The sequence below is a fragment of the Henckelia pumila genome, chromosome 2 (assembly GCF_033568475.1).
Source record: "Henckelia pumila isolate YLH828 chromosome 2, ASM3356847v2, whole genome shotgun sequence".
In the NCBI taxonomy this organism is placed as follows: domain Eukaryota; kingdom Viridiplantae; phylum Streptophyta; class Magnoliopsida; order Lamiales; family Gesneriaceae; genus Henckelia; species Henckelia pumila.
The window spans coordinates 4,399,491-4,423,599 of record NC_133121.1 but is presented as its reverse complement, the minus strand read 5'-3'; the positions used below and the strand labels follow the sequence as shown (position 1 = coordinate 4,423,599).

The 24,109-nt window shown below is 34.2% G+C and overlaps 3 protein-coding genes and 1 long non-coding RNA gene across 4 annotated transcripts; 3 read left to right on the top strand and 1 right to left on the bottom strand.

Annotated features, from left to right (window-relative positions):
- Window positions 1-330: 330 nt before the first annotated feature.
- Window positions 331-1,224, top strand: LOC140884543 (uncharacterized). The gene has a single exon (XM_073291322.1). It carries the CDS (start codon window positions 331-333, stop codon window positions 1,222-1,224), a length of 894 nt encoding a protein of 297 aa, XP_073147423.1.
- Window positions 1,225-1,529: 305 nt separating this feature from the next.
- Window positions 1,530-5,538, bottom strand: LOC140880922 (subtilisin-like serine-protease S). Its single transcript, XM_073285798.1, has 11 exons — window positions 5,161-5,538; window positions 4,977-5,071; window positions 4,773-4,870; window positions 4,471-4,629; window positions 4,018-4,129; window positions 3,391-3,919; window positions 3,206-3,300; window positions 2,868-3,110; window positions 2,675-2,789; window positions 2,321-2,507; window positions 1,530-2,222 (listed from the first exon to the last, which is right to left on the bottom strand). The coding sequence occupies exons 1-11, from the start codon at window positions 5,254-5,256 to the stop codon at window positions 1,663-1,665; spliced, it is 2,289 nt and encodes a 762-aa protein (XP_073141899.1). The 5' UTR covers window positions 5,257-5,538; the 3' UTR covers window positions 1,530-1,662.
- A 2,589-nt stretch (window positions 5,539-8,127) lies between these two features.
- On the top strand, window positions 8,128-10,550 carry LOC140883954 (uncharacterized). The gene is made up of 3 exons (XR_012150493.1): window positions 8,128-8,602; window positions 9,087-9,286; window positions 9,872-10,550. It is a non-coding gene; the product is annotated as an uncharacterized lncRNA (long non-coding RNA).
- An 11,802-nt stretch (window positions 10,551-22,352) lies between these two features.
- On the top strand, window positions 22,353-23,848 carry LOC140882051 (high mobility group B protein 3-like). Its single transcript, XM_073287791.1, has 8 exons — window positions 22,353-22,506; window positions 22,621-22,674; window positions 22,748-22,864; window positions 22,957-23,014; window positions 23,099-23,143; window positions 23,234-23,314; window positions 23,404-23,496; window positions 23,599-23,848. The coding sequence occupies exons 2-8, from the start codon at window positions 22,628-22,630 to the stop codon at window positions 23,632-23,634; spliced, it is 477 nt and encodes a 158-aa protein (XP_073143892.1). The 5' UTR covers window positions 22,353-22,506; window positions 22,621-22,627; the 3' UTR covers window positions 23,635-23,848.
- The last annotated feature ends 261 nt before the right edge of the window (window positions 23,849-24,109 follow it).

Sequence of the window (24,109 nt, the reverse complement as noted above, 5' to 3'; positions counted from 1 at the left end):
AAAAAGTGTTTGGAAAAACTTCTATGAAGCATTTGTTACCTTTATTTTCACAAAAATTTTAAAATTTTATGAAAGAAAAGTTGATGAACGCTTTTTAAAAAGTTCTTCAAAACATTACTTTAAAAGTCTTCAAATTTTAACATCAACCTAGAAGGAAACCAAAAGATATCAACCATTGACAAAATGAATCGATTCATTTTGGCTTCTATTTCTACATGATTATCGTCATCTTAGCCGCTAGTCAAGCGCGGGTAATCCAAAAGAATCGGAAATATAGACCTGGTCTTGTTTCTGTCGTCATATACAATGTATTTGTGATGAAATTTGGAGATGATGATGATAAGGTCGAGTGCGGAGTCTGCTTCCACAGCAGCTCGTGCAGTTGCCTTCACCACACCACAGAACTACGCCGGTAGGCTCTCTCACCTCGTCCATCTCCGAGGTTGGGCTCCTCTGTGGTGTCCCACCCTCGTCGTCGAATCCACCCCACACACCATTTCTTGCATCCAAGCAGCCATCTCCGCCTCCCTCCTCCATTGCTCCGCCATTGCATTCACTTCACGATCTGGGATCACGGCCTTTGCTGACGTCCTTTCCGGCATTGAAACGCCTCCGTTAACTCCATATGGCGAGGCATTCACCATTTCTGCGCTTGGGAAAGATTCGGAGTTGCTGGACGCGTCTTTTGTTGAGAAATTGTGTGGAAATCCTGGGAGGATAAGGGTCGTGGTTCCTCCGATTGCGACGCCTGGTGGGATGGTGGAGTCGATAGGATCGGGGGAGGGGAGAATGGTCATGTGCCCGGTTCCTCTCGTTGTTGGGATCGAAGAGCCGCCGGTGGTGCCTGAATTCCTGGCGGATTTGGGTCGGAGGGGATGGGTGGTGCTGAGAGTGAATGCGTACGAGACGCGGTGGCGCCGTGGAGAGGGCGGCGGCGGCGTCGAGGAATTGGTGAAAAGGATGAAGGACGGACGTGGAGTGGATGCCATTGTCTTCACGAGTACCGGAGAGGTGGAGGGGCTGCTGAAGAGCCTGGGTGAGGTGGGATTGGATTGGGGGACGGTGAGGCGGATGTGTCCGAGCATGGTGGCGGCGGCGCATGGCCCTGTCACGGCGGCGGGGGCTGAGAGATTGGGTGTGTGCGTTGATGTTGTGAGTAGTAGATTTGATAGTTTCGACGGTCTTGTGGATGCGCTTGATCGCTGCTGGAACTCTTTCCATTAGTTAAATTTTATGAATTTTTACTTTTCGGCATTTTTTTATTTTGATTTATGAGCATCAATTGAAGTTGTGTCACCTATATTGGTGGACGTCGCTTCGATCGATACTCACATTGGTGCCCAGAGTAGATGTTCATTATATGGGAACGTATGCTGTTGTCAAAATGTTGTTTTGTGTTTTGCTCCCAAATAACCTTCCAAAATTGTTACACAGGAAATCCAACTGGGCAAACACTACTTAGAAAAATTCTACCAAAAATGAGATTTGATAGGTGGAAGAGGTGAAAAAATGCTGATGTAACTCTACGATGGACACAGCAGTGTAATTTGAAGAAGCGGCATACTTGAAGAAAATCTTGAAATCAATCAATCAAATAGATATCATCAAGTTTGAAATGGTAACAAGATTACCTCATTTCTCACTTGTTTAAAATGAGGCCCTTTATGCCAAACTAAACTTGGACCTTGTCACCCGAACAACCAAGGGACTGGTAACCCAAGATCTTTTGTTCCTCCATGACAAGGACCCGAAAACGTAATCTTCAACTGGACCTGTTACCTCAAACTTCACGTTGAAATTGATCTTCTGCAAATACCTTGTGAAGACAAGTCTTTTAGGCACTACCGTGACATTTATTCCCGCGGGAGGAAACACAACTGCTTTGTAGATACTTCTTGGGCTTCCCACATTAGTCACCGTTCGACTTATCGTGAATGTTTTCTTGAGATTGGGAACCGTAATTGATGGATAGTTAAGGCTAGATGGTGTTGCGAAGGTTGGATTGCAAGTACTGTTGTCTCCTGTGATCATGCGAAGGGATCTCTCGTTGTAACCGATTGAGCAGAGAAACGCCTTGTAATCTGCTGGTGTTGAATCATAAATTAGACCTGGATCCAGAACCGTTCTTGGGTTTATAAAACCAGAGCCTAGATCAAATGCATTTGCCACCCGTCCATCTGGGCCTGCTGTAATTGGTTTTCGATGCTTGTCCAGCATAGTAGCTGCACCAAACTTTGATTAGATTCTTCATTAAAAAAATCGTGACATTAACACATGCATCTTTCAAGCATGAATTTGCTTTAAGCTTTTCTTTTTTTACCAGTAGTCATGAGTGCAGATTTGATGGCAGATGGAGACCAGGACTTGTGGATGGCTTTTATCAAGGCAACAATTCCGGTTACATGGGGACAAGCCATTGAAGTTCCAGAAAGTATGTTAAAATTCATTTTTGAAATTGCCGGAGACCAAGATGCCAGGATATTCAATCCAGGTGCCGCAATGTCAGGCTACAAATTTGAAACACGTGCAAGGCAGGAATGAGAACCGGTTGAAGGGAAACCTTAGTGTAACATATCTTTCCTCATGATTGACAAACTAAAGGGTGGTAACTTGGTATTTCTGGTGATACAAAAAGAGAACGTAGAAAAGAAGAATCTTGAAGAATGAATATTACCTTGAGAATTTCAGGAGTTAATGAATTCGGACCCTTTGAAGAAAAGGGTGCTACTTGTGGAGCAATGCGGGATCCTAAGACAGTCTTGGCAGGAAGAATAATTGAGGTAGCATTTCTGTTTCCATAAATCAATCGGTGAAAAGGGACATAGAAATTCAAGAAAACCATGAAAATTCGTTGGGACAGAACAAACCGTGTTTTATTTATGTATGACAGGATCTTGTTTCCAGTTTCTTTTCCAACAATTCCTGCTGGAATTGCAAAAGGGATAGCAACATCTTTATCCTCTTCATCTATAAGAATCATTCCAGCTCCTCCAGCTTCTTTAACTACTACACTTTTTGCCAGCTTCGACTCTGTTGAGCTCCCAGCATGTCGGCACACCAGAACTTTGTTTTTGGCCTTCGTGCTATTCAAAGAGCTATCCAAGCAGTAGCTAGTATGATGAACAAGAAAGACTAAAATAACTTGAGATTTCAGGTGGAGGTTTAATATCAAGTTGTACGTGAAACGAACTACCTTTTGATTCACCTGGATTGATAAGGAGTGAAGTATCCTGCATAAGCTTCAGAAGCAGAGATGATCCTTCTTGAGATGTTCATTTTCGCTAGGCTCAGACTTTCACCCTGTTTGAGATCAAAATGATTGAAAGCGCTGAGTATCAAAGATTTAACTTCACTACTACTTCAACAATCGAACTGTTTTAATTTGGTTACCAAGAAATGAGCTCCATTTCCAAGAATGATATCCGATGCAAAATCCCGATCTGTTGAGCATGCTGCCACGGTGATCAACCAAGGAGCGAGATTTGTTGCAGAACCCGGATTTCCTTTGTTTCCAACTGAGGCAACCACAGTTATCCCATGGCTAACAGCGTGAAACGATCCCACAGAGATGGCGTCACTAAAATAATCCCTCGGAGGCTCATCTGAACCCAAGGAAACCGATATAATATGCACACCATCTCGTATCGCATCATCAAATGCAGCCAACAAATCAACATCATAGCAAGCCGAGCTCCAACACGTCTTGTATACAGCAATTCGAGACATTGGAGCTCCGCCTCTGGCTCCACCGCTTGCCAGCCCTTTGTAATTCATGTTAGCAACATAACGACCAGCAGCAATTGAAGCTGTGTGGCTCCCATGGCCAGTGCTGTCCCGTGGAGATTTGTAAGACACAGTTTCATCCGATTCTTCTTCGGCTTCGTAGCCGTTCAGGTAGTATTTGGCACCAATCAATTTCCTTGAGGAATACAAAGTCATCAGACCTTCAACTCTAATTAATGAATGAATACACAAAATCCAAGAATCTATTGACGGTAGGATTAAAACGATATAAACCTGTTGCATGTAGAAATGTTGAATGCTTCCCCTGATTGGCATTGCCCCCTCCACCCATCTGGCACTGGGGGCATGTTAGCATCACTAAAACTTGGAGACTCTGGCCAAATTCCTGAGAATTAAATGGCCTTGTGTAAAACCCAATATTTAATTTTAGATTACAAGAAAAGGAAAGAGCAGCAGTGAATTTTGATTATCCAAGATAATTTATTAGTGCTCTGTAAGCATAAAGATGCACTTTTATTTGATCTCCTTTTGGAAATTTTCACCAAAGCAAAACACGGTAGCAAGGGCCAAACATAATTTAATTGCTCTCTCTCTCTCAGTAGCCATTAACTAACTCAATCATGGCAGTCAGACAAACAGACATTTTAAAAAAAAAAACTACATTTGGCAGATGCTTTGAAACAGGAAAAAAATAAAGCTTAAAAGACCAAGCATTTAAGAACTCACCAGTATCAATAAATCCAATGATGACATTGACTTGGTTCTTGGTAGAATAACCTGGGATCTCCATAGTTTCTTCAGCATTAAGTCCCATGAAATCCCATGAATGTGTGGTGTGAACACTCCTTTTTGTATTGGGAAACACAGATACCACTCCGGGCATTTCTGAGGTGCAACATCAAGATTAGTACTGAATTGAAACATTTTCGGTCAATCATTATGACCCCATATTTATTTTGAATCATTAGCCAATCTTTTCACCAAGAACTTGACAAAACTAGCATTTAGTTGCAAAATTGAGTGCTTGCCTGCCACTTCAGAAGCTTGTTGATCTGTCAACCTGGCAGCAAAGCCCCTAAAACCATATCTATAACTGTAAACATGAGAAGCCTTAGCTTGCTCCACACTGCATTTCAATTCATGTATTGGCATCATGAACAAAAACCGATCAATTAGTCCAAAGATGGAAAAAAGAACACCCAAAAAAGGGCAGACATGATACGAAAACGAACCTTCCTCCATGAACAGCAGAAAGAATTTGATGGTTTTGCCTCAAAATATCATCTGGATCGGCACTGCCTTTGCTGCCCATGTACACTACATACAGCTGTAGAAAACAGATACCATCACTTTTTAACATCTTCAACATCAATCCATCTACAATCCCAGATTGGAAAAACTTAAAGCAGAACTCACCTTAGACGAACAAGATGAGCTAATCCCTGCAAGGAAAATGAATATCAATAGATACAATCCAAAACCAGTCTGTTCAACACTTCCCCAAGAACCCATTTCGTATATCCTTGCTTACGATGAACCGATGGCGGAGAAAGACGCAGAGCAAATCAAAACAGCATCAGCGCAAGTATAAAACGCAGGAAAATGGAGGAGACAGCAAAATTGTCACAACGGTAAAAAGGTGGATATGGGCATATAATGATGGTGTATCATGATTGTAAAGGCATATACACAACTGAATTGTATGATTCGGAGTTGAAAGTTAGGAAGCACTGAATGGGAAAAAAAGGGCAGAACACAAAACGTGAAGGGTGGATGAAGAAGGTGGCGTTTGCTTTTAAGTAACTGAAACCAACCCCACCCCCACCCCCACCCCCACGCCACCCACGCCGTTATCCACATCACACCGTTTGAAATAATATTCCTTTTGCTTAGATTTCTGCCAACGTTACATTATTTTATGGCTTGCTTTTTTCTCAAAATTCGCCCTCTTTTCTGGTGAAAAATGAGGAAGGTTGTTGGGGTTCGTGTCTCTGTTGTTTTTCGGCCATCATTTCTGGTGGTGGAAGCCGTGGGTGGGTGGGTTGATCTCTTTTGTTCCAGTGAAAAATTATTTAAGGCAAGTGTTTGAGTGTTTTTTCAAACAATCTCAAATACTATGTAAGATCTTCCGATGCTGTCTGCCATCAATCAAGTTGTTGATGATTTTTTGGTTCGACTTGATAAAAACTTGTTTAATAAAATCTCATATAGATAAACAGACCAAGCTTATATTTTACCATATTCGATTTATTAGTATGTGAACTTGTTCGTTATTAGATTTATGAGTCAACTATTAGATAAAATAATTATTATTATAGTTTTGGTTTTTAATTTATAGATTTTACGTTTTCACCTGTCACAACTATAGAAAAATCTATTGAATTTATTTGTTAGAATAAAATTATAAATTGGCTCCAAACAAATTATTACACATTTAATGAATTTAATAAATATTTATAATTTACTATTATTATGTTCATTTTTTTATCTCGACAAAAGCTTGACTAAGCTCATAACTAAATGTATTTCTTAAATAAAGCTAGAGCTCGACTTGATTATAAACGAATCAAACTCAAGCATTCACATATTCGACTCAACTCAACGCGATTACATATTTGATGCAAGAATAACTGATAACAAGTATTTCATATTCATTTTAATTGAAATTTTGTTAATCAAATATGTTAGGCATGTAAGAATTCAGAATACCAGAGTTTCAAATCCATCGTCCATAACAAATTTCAAAGAAAGAAGATATTATATTTAGTATATCATATTTTTAAATAAGAATCAGTTATTATGAGTACATATACACGTATGTCGGATATTATTAAAACTAAAATGGTGGTTAGATTATCAAATAAAACTATACAAGCTTAGCTAATTATTCGTGAATTTAAGGGACATTTAAAAAAATGAAAGATTTGTAAATAGTTTTCTCATGCTAAACAGAATACTATAACTCAATTGGCAAAATATTTACATCATTAACAAACTAAAACGAGTACAATTAAGTTTTGAAAATATTTTCACTGATATTGAAATTATATAAACAATGTATAAAGATATTTACATTAATAGTAATTTGCATTTCAAAACAATTACTTAATTTTGAAATCTTAAAATATTTTTATAGTAAATAAATATATTTTTAATATCAATGGTTGTATATACCTCATAAATTTTATAATCTCTAAATCAAATTTAATAAATTATATATGTGTGTGTTTATATATATATATATATATATATATATATATATATATACACACACAAAGAAAGTGATGTAAAAAATCAATTAAAATATTTTGATACCTTTTGAGTTCTATAATATAATTTATTTTTGAAACCCTATTTTCAATATTAAAAACTTAATTTGTCAAATTTTGGTCAAAACCTAATGATGAACTTTATTTATTTTTTAATTCTTAAGAAAAAACTCATTTAATAACAATGTGGTTTTTTCTTGTTATTTTCGCAACTTATTTTGCCTCTACAGCATAATAAATATGTAATATGTGTTGTGATTGCAGTTGTTTATTTTATATGGAGTACACAATAAAAAATTATAATAGAAGATTAAAAATAAGAACACGAGATTTTTAACGTAGTTCGGTCAAAAGACCTACGTCTATGAGGTCACGCCTAGATTTCAAATGATTTCACAAACGTTTCAATGTGTTACAACTAAATAAGGACTTAATCAAAAACCACAAGACTCCCTCTTGTTCATGACGCCTTAATGAAGAACACGTTTGGTGAAGTCATTTGGCGAGCACCACTCGTCTTGATCCGCTTTGCTTGAAATCCCTTCAAAGTCGCGGATTTTCCTCTCTCGAGAATATCACTTTCATCTCCGAAGGAATGTATCAAGCATCAATTGTAATCTTGTATCACCATCAAATACTCGAACTGTCAACTCAGAATATATTTTAGTTATATTCACTCAGCTTGTCTTGCTTTCTGTCAGAACACACAGTAGAACATGTATTCGATTTTTGCACTTGCAAATACTACTTAACACGACGTTCCATACCCTTCTTATATTCTGCTCTCCTGTAGATATCTTATCACATCCATTCAAGAAAGAAAATCACACAAATAATATCATCTAAGCCTAATCAAGAAAATTTGATTTTTAAAACAACTTAAAGGATAAGGCTAGCAAGATGAAATATTAACAGCACTAAAACAGAAAGATAATATCATCACAAGATTCAAAAGATGATATTCCAAAGCAATCCAAAAAAAATACTAACAAAACTAATTTAAAAGATAAAAGTTTAACGGCACAAAATACCACTGGTCAACAAAACAATATATAAATTATTTACGAGTAACATTCATGTAAAACTATTTTACGAATTTATATTCGTGAGACGTGCGACGTATACAATATTTGGATCTTTGGTCAAAATCAGCATTTTCGTTCGGTTCTTTACCCAAACAAAAGCATAAATTCTTCTTTGATTTTTCTTTAATTCTCACTCAATTCCAATCCAATTTCGGTTAGAAAATGGATTCTTCTTTGAATATCAATCCAATTTGGGAGAGAAAATGGATGTTTTTTCAATAGTCAGGCGGCTCATACGAATCCGCCTAATTATATTAAGAAAAAAAACGAAGATGCTTGCCGGAAGCTTTCGAAATATGATCTGTTTTCATCCAAGAAAACAAAAAGAAGGTGTGCGCCGATTCTGGAGATCAACATGGGAAGCTATGCAGATATTTTGAAGCCACTGATGTGAAGCAAGATAACCAGCAACCATTTAAGCTTCACAAGGCATATATATTTTGTGAGTTCGGTCGATTCTCCCGCAACAACGTGAAAATTGAACGGCCTCATACATCCAGTAAGGTTTGTTTTATTTTTGTATTTAATCGTATTCCATGTTTTTTGATACATAATTTGTCGATCGCAGTAATCCGTTTGATCGGTTTTCATTATTTTTTTTCAAATTCGATACTTTGCTATAAATTTGATTCTGGATGCATAAAATTAAGGTTTTTATCTTTTTATGGATTTAGTTGTGTTTTTTTGGGAATTTTGGTATGGACACGGGTTTTGGGGTCCGTTGGTGAATTGCTACCAATTCTTGTTTGTTCTGATTTTCAGTGATTTTACATAATTTCCATAATCATATTTCAGATGTCGTGGGGTCTAAATATTGGTCTTTTGATGTTGTTAGAGTTTATCTTTTAAGATGTTCGAATGATGTGCGCTTGAGTTACTGATATTGAATGCTTGCTTCTGATTTTCACATCTCCTATGTTTTTTGTAATCTGAACTTTTGGGTTTGTTTTGTTTCATTTGACTCTAAGTTGCTTATATATGTTGCCAGCATGAGAATGAGGCTCACTGACCTTAAAAAGAACATGTCTCAATCAAACAAGAGCTCGTGAAACTGCACCCTTCCAACAGGTTATTCAAGTCATATATGAAGACGTTGAGCAAGATTAATTCATTGTTTCGAGCTACGGATCAAAAACCCATATAGGCCAAGGCAGCAATCTCCGAAAGTCGGTTTGTTTTTCAGAAAAGGTGTCATTCAATTTCATAACTTTGTTTACATGCATGTAAATAGATGAGCGTATATGATTGTTATGGTTTGTGTGATTTTCAGGTTCATAGTTTTTTGCTTCTTTGATTTGTTTGATACGTGAAAGAAGAAATCAAACTTGTGTTTGAGAGCTTATTTAGAAATCCCATGACTTCTTGTATTGAATATATGCATCTATTTATGCTATTAAAATGGGAATGGTATTCTTAATGTTGTTGTTATGCATAAGAATCTTTTGAGTTTGGTACTAGAAAAGTTGTTAAAGGTTGAAGCCAGCTAGTTGCAAGTGGAATCCAGAAGTAGCAAAGTTTCTTGTGTGTCAATCCTTAAATACGTTTGAGCTGTGGCATTTCTACTTTAATGGAATTGTTCTTCGAATAATAAGTGAAAATATCAGGTAGGAAATTTAATTAGAAAATAGTTTCTCGATGATTCAAGGTGATTTGTTGTCTGTTTGTTTCGCATTGTCCATACACATGATTTCTGTTTGATGTGTATACATGATATTGATGGCTAAATTAATCATGTGTTGTTCAGACTTGTGTGTGAATTCCTATTCTTGACAGGGTTGTGGAACTCGGATCCATCAAATCGGTAATCGTCGCAACAATAATTTTCATTTGTTTTCGCTTTGATAGAGAATTTGTGAAGGAAAGAAATTTCAAAAGAGTTCGAGTTATTACAGATTGAAGAAGACATGGGCATAATTCAAGACATAAAATGTATTTTCGGTAACCATTCAAAGTCGGCCATCTCCAACCATTCAATGTAGTGTGGTAGAGGTAAGGAGACAAGGAGGGGATGGTACGGAATATGAGGATTTCTGTAAGCGTGAATTGAATCCGGGATTACAAAGCCTTATGCTTGGAAATGTTTCTGATTCTTCTTACTTGCCCTCAGATACAGAATAGATAAGTGAAAAAGTGGGAAGAGTCTAATTTTCATTTTCCTCTAACATTCTGTTGCTTTTTGCCTTTGTCTACTCTTATTGAAGATCATATCTTTATTATGTTTTGTTGCTAGATTTTCCTTTTCTTTTTTTGAGTGTGGTAAAAAAAATTCGTAGAACTTTTGTTCTGCCATTGAAACTCCTGCTGCCGAAGCAAGAGAACTTGGAAGCTGTTGTGGCAGCATATTGATTGGATCACTAGAAAGAGAAATTGGAAGCTGATTTTTGGGTTTTGCAAAGTTAAAAATTGAATTAATTCTTGATGTGTTCCAAATCTCGGAGATTTTTAGGTTTTTTTCTGGTTTTTGAGCTGGAAATGACGGATAAACGAGTTCTTTTGATGATTTATGCTTGTTTTTGAATTTTTGTTTTTACCGTCTTTTTCTTTGCTAAACAGATATTAGAAAACTAATATATGCTTATTTGACTCCAAATTATCACTGTTTATGTGAAAAATATTTGTTTTTATTGCAAAAATATTATTTTTTATATCAAAATATTATTTTGCAAAAAATTGAGAATACCTTGACGACTTAATGACATTCTAATAATTTGTGACTTACTATGGAAACACTAACTTCATACTACATTCTATTAATATTTATAATATGAATGATTGAATATAAAATAAAGTATAATTTTTTCTATGAAAAATATTACTTTTTCGATAAAAAGTACTAGTTTTTCTGTTAAAAGTATTACTTCTAAAATATGCTACTTGACATAAAAAGTATTAGTTTTTCTGTGAAAAATATTAATTGTTTAATAAAAAATATTACTTTTTATGATAAAACTTTTATTTTTAGATTACGTTAATTTGACATAAAAAATATTACTTTTTTTGTCAAAAATATTAGTTTTTTCTATTAAAGGTATTATCTCTAACGTATGTTAATTGGACATAAAAAGTATTTTTTTTTTTTAAATATTAGTTTCGCTGTGAAAAATATTATTTTTTATGATAAAAATATTATTTTGTATGTGAAAAGTATTACTTCTAACTAAAGTATGCATATTTAACATAAAAAAGTAATACTTTTTATTTTAAAAGTATTATTTTAAGGTCAAAATTATTAATTTTTTCGTTAAAAGTATTAATTCTATCGTTTGCATAAAAATATTGCTTTTTTAGTTAAAAATATTATTTTTTCTGTGCAAAGTATTAGTTTTTGTGATGAACATATTACTTCTAATGTATGCTAATTTGACATAAAAAGTATTACTTTTTCTGCAAAAAATATTACTTTTGTTATAAAAAATATTATATTTTTTGTTAAAAGTATTTTTCTAACGTATGTGTTTACATATGACAAAATTAATGCATGCTTATTTGACATAATAGTATATTTTTTTATGTCAAAAGTATTACATATTTTGTCAAACGTATTATTTTTTTTGTTAAAAGTATTACTTCAATTGTATGTTGATTTGACATAAAAAAAACATTACTTTTTTAGTCAAAAATATTATTTTTTATGATAAAAGTATTACTTCTAGAGTATGATAATTTAAATCATTAATGTGAATCATGAAACATGTTTCTAGCCATCTCAAATGTGTACAACCGAGGTTTTCTCTAGCTCAATATATAAGGTTATAGTGTCAACTCTTTAGATGCTAAGCAAGCATTCAAGAAGTTCAATGAAATGAAAATAATCCTTACAAATTGATCAAATGGTTTCCCATCAAGAAAACTTTTTAGATGTTTAAGTTTAAAAGCAATTTTTCCTAAAATGCTTAGATTTTTAGCTTATATTAAATTTGAAATTTTATTCCAAATATTCAAACATCTTGATCTCACATATTTTTTTATAATAAAATAATGGTATCTAAAAAGAGAATTTTTAAATAAGTTCGAGCTTTTGCAAACACTTGCACTATTGCATTATCATGCGTGTGTTGTTTGTATCCTTCAGTATTGGTAAATGTGATCGGTTTACAAATGAGCTGTCATATTCAAGCCTTGGATCATTGCTTCCCCATGTATATTAAAGCTAAGACGCACAACACGTCGTTGTTTATGTCAATAAAGCAAAACCTGTGCAGTCAAAATTCATAAACTGCATTTTTAAGCTCACTCTGCAAAACTCGACTCAACTATAAACAACTGAGAATCTCGACATACCTCTCTGGCCCCAGTCCAAGAGCCGTGCAGATCAACGCCCTCAAAATTGACTTATGAGTCACAACCAAGAAACTTTCTCCCTGTCCATTCTAGAAGATATGTAAGATATACTAGGACAGCTAGGGAATAGATTGATTTTTTGGTCAAGAAAAGAGCCTTACTGGGGAGAACAAGATTTCTAACCAAGCTTCACGAGTTGTTTGCCACAATTGTCGAACAGGATATACGCCATTTGAAGGATCCTCTCTCCATGTTGTGTACTCCTCGGGATATTTCTTTCGGGCATCCACCACCTCCAAACACTCAACGTGATTTACTAAGTGGATATCGCTGACAGATTTATCAAGTGATGGCTAAATTCATTGGGAAGCAGAGTTGTGTGTGTTGTTGGCATCGATATGCTTGTACTTTACCTTATAACATGTGAGATAGCCATGGTAGCGTCATCAACTGTGACACAAAAATTGTAAACAGGCTGCCCTTTACTTCTCATAATCACAAAATATTCGTGTGTATCAAAGTTCCAACTTACCTACATGACAATATCAAGAAAAAGTATAACGAAATAAAAAATGTGGTGGAGACAAATGTCACAAGAATCTGGCCAGTATTCAAAAAAAGTATTCTACTAAGTTAGACTTATTCGAGATGTCAAAATTTTATGGATTGTGAAAACGGTATTCCAGTAACTGAGTCTAACGCGTGCTCATTACTTACCCAGTTCTCACAATCCATGGCTGCACCAAAACTTACAAGCAATATCATAACTCTCCATCACCTCACAATCTATAAAGCATTGAAATTTTCCAGAAAGTTCTAAGACCGTGTTTCGCATTACATTTGCAAAGAAACATGGTTGAGAAACCATTCAACTAAATCAAATAAAATCATATAAATTTACCATACCATTATGATAACTTGATTGTGAGAGTCGACTTTAAATATTGAATGATACAATATGTTCCCGACAAGGTAACATAAATGAGAATACAATGCTTACACTCTCCTCCAATCTAGCTCTACCTGCCAACCTCGTACACTCCTATTCCTATACATCACTTTTGTCAACCTCAAGTCTCATAGATTTTTCTCAACTCTTACCAAAACTGCAGTAACCAATACATCAAGCCCACACACCAAGATGTCTGGTCTTCTTATATTTTTATGCATTCACACGCTCCCGATAACTGAAAAACCATTAATTCTGTTTTTCAAGCAAACTCGAAGGGTTCTGACAGTACAGATTCCCGCAAAGTGGTGTCGATCAAGACGATATCCTGAGAGGCAGATCGTGGCGGCCGACCAAGCTTTATCAACCAATTAAACCAATCCCAAAGCGCAAAAAGAAAAATCATACCGACAAAGCTTGATCAAAAGGAAAAAAAAAACTAATCTGCTAGAGTCAAAATAGAGAGAAATTTTGACACTCACACGGTAAATCTTTGTTCTTCAATGTTGAAGGCGAGCTTCTCAGTTCGAATCCATCGAAATCGATATGTTACGATTCTAGATGGAGAGCCCGTTTGGATTTTGTAGAGATTTTTTAAAATAAGTGGTTTTAAAAGCTATAATTTTTTGCTTTTAAAAAAGCTCTAATTTTGACTTTAAAATGTGCTTATTTAAGCACTTTTTTGGTCAACCAAACACCTTGTTAATTGAAAAATACTTAAAAAAGTGCTTTTTTTGCCTGACTTTTGAAACCAAACGGGGCCGGAGCCAGGGGCGAGCTTCTCTATTGAAATCGAACACGGGCTATGGATTGTGGGTCAGACTCCGTCTCACGAAATATGACCCGTGAAACTGTCTCACACAAGTGTTTGCCATTATTTACATAAAATTTATTAATTAATAAGATATTTTAAAAACAAGTGATATAATTTTCATGTACAATAATATTATTTTAACTATCAGATCCGATTTTCAAGTATCATTTTAAGTTTTCTGCCAAACAATAAATGTGATTCTTAATCCTTATATTTAAAATCCAAATCCAAACATCATTTAATATTCATGCAAGCATTGCATAAGTAATTGTGACGAAAATGACTTATCATTGGAAATGCTCAAATGCATCTATCTAATTATTTCCGTGATCAAATCCATAAAACTCAAGCACAACCTCCGTGTACACCTGAGTATTGTTTGATGCATTGGACAAGTCTAAGATTATCACGGGATATTGACATGCATTAATCAGTGAGGTCTGTCTAACATTTGTTGCGCAGGAAATTATTAAAATTCCTTTAGCTCTATCTGTTGTTGGGGATATTCGGTATTGGAAATACGACTCAAAAGGTCGATACTCAGTTGGGGTGATACGTAACCACTGGGGTCGGGCAGTGGCAGTCTTTGGCAAAAAAATTCCAAATCCGGATTCAATTGTCATTGGGGAATTGTTAGCGTTTCGGGAAGGTTTGCAATTGGAAAAAAAAACAAGGGATTTTTTCAGTTATTTGTATCATATGATTCACTTTTGGCAGTGCAAATAGTTACGGAGTCACTATGTGGTCTGAGCTACATGAATCTCTATGATCAAGAAGTTAAAGCCTTGATTATTGATTTAAATGTTTTTTTCTCTTTTCATGTTAGGAGAACTGCCAAATCTGTAGCACACTCCCTAGCTAAATTTGTTTGTTCTTCCTCTGCATATTTTTGTTGGATGACTGAGAATTATCCGAGTTGATTGGTTAATCTTGTAATGAGTGACTTTTATAGTCTGCAATAAAAATTACAAGTTTCTCTGTCAATAAAAAAAAGTGTGATAAAAATATAATAAATATAAAGTAATTTATATAGTATACTAATTATATGAAAATTTGATATTTTTGACTATTTATTAAAGTTGGGCTTGATAGGATAACTAAATGATATATCGTTTTTTTTTTAACTACCTAAACTACTCTCACTCAATCTCTCCACATTTTCACGGTTTCAACTTTCAACCAATTCACATTCTATATTTCCGTCCCAAGTCCCAAAGGTAGAGAGGATCTACAATTTTTCCCTCCTTTTTTCTCATTTTTTAGATCTAGGTAAAAATATCTTTCCCAACTCAACACAAAAATTCTAAAAGTTTCTTAAAAGACACAAACAATTGTCGTGCAAATAAATAGCAAAAACTCCAACCCTTTGAACACATCGAAAATCCGATCAATTTTTGGCAAAATTAGAACAACTACCTTTGTTTTTATTGCATTCATTAACATTTTTCATTACACATACACGTGTGCTTATTTGCTCGTATATATTAAGCGTGGACTATGCAATCAATCGTTATTTTATCGGTAGGACACTAGCCTAGAGTGAGAAAGTTTGATATGGAGATAGATGGTTGAAATTTGAAAGTGCAAGAGCATGTCCAAGGGCCGCTCAAGTGGAGCGATCAAACCCAACTTGACAGGCCCACTTAATCACTCGCCCCTCCAAGGGGCGAGGATACTGAATCCCACCAATTTAATTTTTTAAAAAAATTAAATCAACGGCTAGATATTTCTGGCCGTTGAAAATTAAATAAAAAATAAGTTTTAAAAAAGAAGGGTTGAGATGATCTGGTCGTTGATCTAGCCTATTTTTTTAAAAAAAACTATTAAAAATTCTAAAAAAATTCGATTTTTTAAAAAAAATCTGAAAAAGTACGAACGGTTATATTTTTTAAATTCAAGTTTTGTTCTATAAATATGTTTGGATACATCTCATTAAATTCACAATTTCTACTACTTGAATTCCAAAAAATCAATATTCTCAAACTTTCATTCTATTAATCCAATTTAAAAAATGGATTCATGAAAAAATAATGATCTCAATACTCCTTCACCAAATAATTCTCAATTCACTGACGAGCAAATGTTGAGTTTTATGTTCAACCAAACTCAATTCTCCCAAAATCCCATTGAAGTCTCGCCTTCTACTTTTGAAGCCCCGTCTACTAAATCTAGAAGGAAAGGAAAAAATATTGTCGTTGACGATGGTGGTGAAGGCATCAGAAGGAAACCTTGGACGAAGGTTGAAGATGAATGTCTCGCAAAGTCATGGTGCAACGCTTCAACCAATCCGACAATTGGCAATGATCAAAGCAACTCGAGTTTTTGGGGATTGGTTTGAAATGAATATAACCATAAGTTACCAAATGGTTGAAAAGTACACTCACCGGACAACATGCGACAACATTGGATTATGTTTCAAAACGAATGTTCGTCTTCCAAAACAAATAGAGCGAACTTGAAGCACTCAACCAAAGCGGATCTTCATTTGATATGAGGGTATTAAGTCATAATTTTTTTAAATTTAAAATCAAAATATTCGAACTTTTTTTTTGATTTAGTATGCTCAAGATCAAACGATGTACGAGCAAGATCATAATCATTCATGGTCCGATGAGAAAGCTTGGTTAGTATTGAAATGGAAGATATGGTCGTTCGATAAATTCGTAGGAGGTTCGACGAATGTTACGAAGAAGTTTAAGAATATTGATGGTAAATTCTCTCCATCTCCTTTCTCCACACCATCTGATACACAAACCGACGAATAAGGAGATGATGTGCAAGAAGTGAGCAAAACAACTAGGCCGATGGGACGGAAGGCCTTCAAAAGGGCAATGAGAGGAGAAGGATTGAAAGATGCAAACATGGTTTAAATGTTAAAAACAATACATGAAGAAGAGAAAAAAGGGATGAAGAGATGACTGCTTTGATAAAAGACATTATGCAACAATGTCTCAAAATATGGAAAAAAAATTCGAAATGGGGATGATGGAGCACGAGATAAGGGTGAGGGAGCAAGAAAGAATGGAGATAGAACGAGAAAATCGAATCATGAAAAAAGATGTTAACGATCCAAGGTTCACTGACATTCAACATCAGTACTACATGAAGATGCAAGAACAATTTTTTTGAAAAAGATTCAATTAGTAATTTATTTCAGTGCTGTCTCATTATATTTTATTCGGTTGTAATATTTTTAAATTTATTGTCTTTTTTTATTTCTTGTATTTTGTTATTGCGTGCAATTTTTATTTCGAGTGATTTTATATTTCAAGTAAGTTTTAAATTTTAATTATGTGTATTTTAAATTTATTATATTTATATTCAATTTTATTATGTTTAAAAATATTAAATATAATAAAATAATAATATTTCAACATATTCGCTACAACATCACAACACCATTGTAAAAACGTACAATAAAGTTATCAACAATGACATCATCAAACGATCAAGTTACCAACTTGACCACACCAACTTTCTCACATCCTTGTACATGCTCTAAACATTAATTGCAATCGTGTTGAGAGTAATTGAACAATATTAGGTACATAGGCGCCCTCATGAGAGTGTCCAAGTTGGTGAAATATGTGAACTCTTGGACAGACGTCAGAAGTTCAATTCTCCTTACCAACACTTTGTTGGACTAGCTTGTCTAGTGTGATTTACCTGGCTAACGTAGTTTGCAGACTATTGTGTTAGTTCAAGGATTTATCCAATGCGCATCAAAAGATAGCGGCTGCGAGTTCCAACGTCATTAAAAAAATATATATATTAGGTACATAGACACCTCTTAAATGCGTGTTCCCCTAAGTAGGGGTGGACGTTTGGGGTCGGGTATCCGATACCTGACCCGACCCGACTGGGCCGGTTACTTTTTAAAAATTGGGTTCGGGTTCCGATTTTCGGGTTGGTGTCGGGTAGTATAATTACCCGATCGGGTTCGGGTACCCGACAAAACCCGATAATTTTTTTTTTATTGAAAATTCAATATATATTAGTATGTATTATTTGAGCACATATCCTCTCTATTTTCATTATATCGCACTCAACTAAAATGACCGTTCGTTTTTCTTGGATTAGATATACATACATCACTTACGAAATTATGATTATTTTTCCATAAATTTCGATTATTTAATTGTTTGATGGAGTTGAAATTTTTTTTTTTTCAAAACTTGTGCAAAATAAGTAAATATATGAGGATAGAAGTATATCACAACCACAAATATATGGATTTCTTTTAATTTTTACATAAAAAAAATTTGCAAAAAAAAAAGAAAAGAAAAGAAAAGGTACCCGCAGTCGGGTACGGATCGGGTTCGGGTAGTCAAAATGACTACCTGACCCGATGAAACCCGACCCGCGCCCACCCCTACCCCTAAGGGGCAAAAGCTTTACGGGCCACGGAAGGGGTCGCTTTATGATCCAAAAGCCCATATTAATTTAAGCCCAATTTCATGGTGGGTTGGCCCAAGACCTAGTTTCGTATAAGCCCGTTCGGAATCATTTTTTAATATATAATATATAAAAAAAAAATTCTTTGAATTCAAATTCCTCACGGTGTTCGATGGTTCCCTAATCTATCACGTGAATTCTACGTGTGATATATCTATTACTTCTATTATGCAAGAGACCTTAGTTGGTCTCTTGGTATGTCAAAAATTAAAATATATTAAAAAACACACACACACACTAAAACTGATTCTCTCCACTATCTTCATTTTTTTTAATAATATTATTTAATACATAATACAATCATTTTATTTACCTATTTTCAAATTCCAAATTATTTGAAAAAACTAATGAAATAGGAAATACTTAATAGAAAAGATAGTGTTTTAAATACTTAGGGTGACCTTTTTTAACAATTTTTTTTTTTTGAGATCAATTTATTAATTTTTTTATTAAAAAATATAAAAAAAAAACTTTCGTCACATACATCGTGTGTGCAAATATGCTAGTATGAATGATGGAAGAATTGTATTGCTCGTGGTACATTTAAATAACAACAACAATTGATATATCATATGCTCAACCCAATATTAAAGTTCATATTATATTATATGGTCGATTTTAATGTTGGATCGTAAATTGTTAGATCATTACTTTTATTATGCAAGAGACCTTAGTTGGTCTCTTGGTATGTCAAAAATTAAAATATATTAAAAAACACACACACACACACTAAAACTGATTCTCTCCACTATCTTCATTTATTTTATTTTTAATAATATTATTTAATACATAATACAATCATTTTATTTACCTATTTTCAAATTCCAAATTATTTGAAAAAACTAATGAAATAGAAAATACTTAATAGAAAAGATAGTGTTTTAACTACTTAGGGTGACCATTTTTAACAAATAATTTTTTTTTGATATCAATTTATTAATTTTTTTATTAAAAAATATATAAAAAAAAACTTTTGTCACATACATCGTGTGTGCAAATATGCTAGTATGAATGATGAAAGAATTGTATTGCTCGTGGTACATTTAAATAACAACAACGATTGATATAGCATATGCTCAACCCAATATTAAAGTTCATATTATATTATATGGTCGATTTTAATGTTGGATCGTAAATTGTTAGATCATAAATTCAACGTTGAGTTTATATATAAATAATTTTGTATCGTGTACGGTCGAATAAGGTTAACCCATAAAAGTGATCTAAATAAAGTTTCGAGTTATATGTGTTTAATGTATCTAACATGGTGTGAACCTTTAATGTGTAGATACTAATTGACTTTTTTATTTGATTGATGAGCTTAAATAGAATCCTTACATATAAATAAAGGGTTATGGTTCTCGAATCATACGACGAAGTCATACTATACTATACCTAATCGATAGTTAGCGCGTGAGAGAATTTAAAAGAATCTCAAGACAAATCGTGTTGATCTGAAAAGTCAAACCATGCAGATCTATATGACTACCAATTGTTATAAATTCCGGTATGCATCCGCTGCAATTCATGATTTTATATTCTCGACGATTTAACACGATGGATTATCAGGTTATATTATATGGTTTTTTCCCAACATTGAATACTCACTATTCAAATTGCATTATAATTCTATGGAGTTAGGATCAATTCGAATGACTTCAATTCAAAGTATGAAATAGCAAATCACATGATTCAAAACATTGTCGAATATCTAAACTGGTGGAGTAACGAGCGTTTGGTCAGTGGCCAATAGTTTGATTTTCAGTTACCAATATTTTTTCGAATGAGTGTGTCAGAATTATTAATTGCTCAATAAATTTTATCTAACTAACTTGATTTACAAGATATTATGTTGATTTGATAAGTTGCTCAATATACATCCAAAAATAATTATTTAATAATTAACTCATGTTGTCGGCTTCAAATGTTTATATTACTGGAGCATCATCGCCGCGCTACAACACATGTTTGTATATAGATTGTTAGAGCACGTGTCAATGGTAAGATTGGTCACGTTGATTTCAACATTGATAACTCCTTATTTTTTCAATGGTGAGACGATGTTTGAACTGTGAAATTTTTATGCTATTTGATAACTTTTTATATTTTAAAAACATGGCAATACAACTAAAAATAATTAAATTTTAAAACACACAAATTTTTACAAAAAAAAAAAAACATAAAAAATTATTAACAAGTATACGAATACCATTATTCATCTTCACGTAAATTCCAGATATATTCGATAAAGTCAATTTGAAAGCATGTGGTGCAAATGATGATTTTAAATTTGGTGTTCATTATTTCATCATCGGTGTAGACTTAAAAGAATTATTTTTTTATAATTATTAAGGATATAATATTGCTCATACGTCTATACAATATGATCTGACAACTATAACTATTTCAAGTATTTGTATAAATAATAAAATATATTATTATCAATCAATGTATATAGTCATCCGTTACAAAAAGTCTCAAAAATAAAGGTCTAAGAGTTCGCACACATGAGATTGCTTGGAAGACCAAACCAAAGTAGCAAGGGTGTGTGCCACTTGATTAGAGATCTACGCCATGCGTTAACACGTATTGTGAATGTTTTTGTCGTTTTAAACATAAATAGAACTATAATTCTATAAGCCATAGTAGATTTAAACCACACACTAATATTGATTAGGAGAGTGTTTGCAATCATTAAATAAATGATTGTTAGATTTTGACTTAAAAAATTACTTTTGTGTGTTTCTTAAACCCAAATCATGTGTTAGCTTATGCTTAACTTAATTGAAATCCAAAAAGACAAAAACTAGTCCTATGATGATTATGATTCTCTAAAAATGATTCTAATAAAAAAGTCAATGTTAAAATCATTCTAAATATTATTTATCAAACACTATCCAACTATGATTTTTAGATTTTTCACATTTGATTCCAAACACTATCAACTTTTGATTTTTTAATTTTTTTTTTTAATAAATTTAATCATTTATACAAAAATATAATATTTTGCAAACACTATCTAGATATGTTTGTCTCGTTAAAAAAAAATAGATACAATTATAATTTTAGAATCCAAAATTCGTAGAAAAATGTAAGTTTAAAGAATATTCTAAAAACACATTATACTTTAAAATCAAAATATTTCAAAATGTCGTTATCTATTTTGTTAAAAAAATTTACATAATTTTCCATCCATATGTTCGTTACAATTACATTCGAAAAATAAATGTAAACTTTGAAGTATTTGGCTTGATAACTCGTCCAATAACATATATACATCAAAATCAAAAGAGAGGTTAGAGAAAATTATATTGGTAATTGAAAATTACAAAATTAGCCTCACAACTCATACAGCATATCCCAATCATATCATGAATAACGTTGAATTATTTAATGAAGGGACAACAAGCACCCCCGCTATGTGCCTATGCCTATATAGGTAATAACGCAAAGGCTAAATCAGTCATTCCATCTCCATAGTACCAAAGTACGCGGCAATGACCTAAATCCATCGGCATCCGAGATCCCGACACGTGTCCAGATCGCAAACCCAGAGGCCATCCAACGGCACAAACCCATCAACAAAGAAGCACAGAGAAAACACAAAGGGTGACTGTTCGCTCGGACGATGACGTGGCATAAATCCGTTCGTTCTCGGATGAAGCCTCGAATCGATGACGTGGCGGACTGGATTTGAATTCCCGCCCAAACCCGGGCTTCGTTTTGATATCTGTGGGGAATTTTGGACACTCTTTCCTTCGAAACCCCTAAAAATTCTCGTATCTCTAACACACTAACACGCACTCCCTTTCATTCATTGCATACTCTTCATAAATCCCCCACGCGCATCCACTGCATTGGATATCTCTTTTGTTTTTTGTCGCTATCTTTGTACTACTCGAGCCGAAGGTGAGTTGGAGGTTCGAATTCGATCGCCGTTGACTCCATTGAGTCGCACCGATTTTCGCCTGTTTTTTTTTTTTTTTTTTTTTACCGATTTTCTCGTTTTTTTTTTCTTGTCAGGTGAGATATGAAAGGCGGAAAGTCGAAAACGGAGTCCAAAAAGGCTGATCCGAAGTGAGTTTTTTTAGATCTGTGATTTTTGTTGTGTCTTCTTTTGGATTTGTTTTTAATTTTGAGTTTTGAGAAGGCTGTCGGTGAAGAAAGGAGCTGCATCGGCGGGGAAAAAGCCGGTGAAGAAAGTCCAGGCAGCACCTAAGGATCCAAACAAGCCTAAGAGGCCTGCCAGCGCTTTCTTCGTTTTCATGTAATTCTTCGTTTTCGGGATTTGTAGATGATTAGGTTTACATGATTTTCAGTGGTTTTGTTGATTTTGAGATACTGGTAATTCAAATACAGGGAGGACTTTAGGAAGCAATTCAAGGAAAAGCATCCCAACAACAAATCCGTCGCTGCTGTTAGTATTTAATTCATTTGTTCGATTTCATAAAATTCATGAGAACAATATTTGATTGTTCTATGTCGTTGGAAATTTGCGTAGGTTGGTAAAGCTGGTGGCGATAAGTGGAAGTCGATGTCCGATGCTGTATGCTTTGGCTTCAAATCTAAAAATTTCAGTGGTTTCATCTGCTTTTGCTCAATAGTATGTATCATCATTCTTTTGTAATTGTTCCAGGAGAAAGCTCCCTTCATCGCCAAGGCTGAGAAGAGGAAAGCTGAATACGAGAAAACCCTCCAAGCCTACAACAAGAAAATCGTAATTTCTTGATTTTTAACCTCAATTGAGCTATAAATTGCATCAATGTTTTCCATCCACTAAAGTGCTTCAAAATCATCGCTCAACAGGCCGAAGGAACCGATGCTGAAGATGAGAGCGACAAGTCAAAGTCTGAAGTTCACGACGACGAAGATGACGACGATGATGATGGCAGCGCAGAGGTATGCTGAGTTTTCTGATTTTTCCCTCCCAATAATTTTCAATGATCAAGAATTTTATTGGGATTTATCAGTTCATTCGGGTAAAATTCTTCAAATATCTAGGATGATGATGAAGATGATGAAGACGATGAAGATTAATCCATGCTATCTTGCGAAGAAGTTTGGGGGTTAGAAATTATGACATAAACAATTCCCTCTGAGCTGCTATGTATAAATAAAATCCTATTTGGTAGAAAAAGAAACGAATTTAGTTATACTCAGATCGAAAGGTCAGATGGGATTGTTTATTTTGTACTCCATTGTTTTCTTGTGCTCCCGCTGCTGCCTAATGATAACTCAACTCTTTCGTTTCTCTCCATTAGTGTTTAGACTTTTGTGCATTTGAGGTGTTACGCTTTAATCATTATTCACATGTTCTGTGTATTATGGTTGAAAAATCATTTGTGCGAAAGTTACTCCTCTTTTTAACATATTTGAATGCAACAAATTCCAAAGAACCGGATGACATTTTCTAGCATGGAATCCAGTAATTTTAGATGCATCACTCTGGCTCAAAGGTCATCTGATTCAAGCTCGTTGTTGAAAAACGACTTATTCATTTGATTAAAAATAA

Excerpts from the sequence above, each read along its gene's own strand:
- LOC140884543 (XM_073291322.1), top strand. The coding sequence starts at position 331 with ATGATGATGATAAGGTCGAGTGCGGAGTCTGCTTCCACAGCAGCTCGT.
- LOC140880922 (XM_073285798.1), bottom strand. The coding sequence starts at position 5,256 with ATGGGTTCTTGGGGAAGTGTTGAACAGACTGGTTTTGGATTGTATCTA. Across the intron at positions 4,630-4,772 it reads ACAAGCTTCTGAAGTGGCAG|AAATGCCCGGAGTGGTATCT; the intron begins GCAAGCACTCAA and ends GTTGCACCTCAG. Across the intron at positions 2,223-2,320 it reads ATCTGCACTCATGACTACTG|CTACTATGCTGGACAAGCAT; the intron begins GTAAAAAAAGAA and ends AGTTTGGTGCAG.
- LOC140882051 (XM_073287791.1), top strand. The coding sequence starts at position 22,628 with ATGAAAGGCGGAAAGTCGAAAACGGAGTCCAAAAAGGCTGATCCGAA. Across the intron at positions 23,144-23,233 it reads GGAAGTCGATGTCCGATGCT|GAGAAAGCTCCCTTCATCGC; the intron begins GTATGCTTTGGC and ends TAATTGTTCCAG. Across the intron at positions 23,315-23,403 it reads AAGCCTACAACAAGAAAATC|GCCGAAGGAACCGATGCTGA; the intron begins GTAATTTCTTGA and ends ATCGCTCAACAG.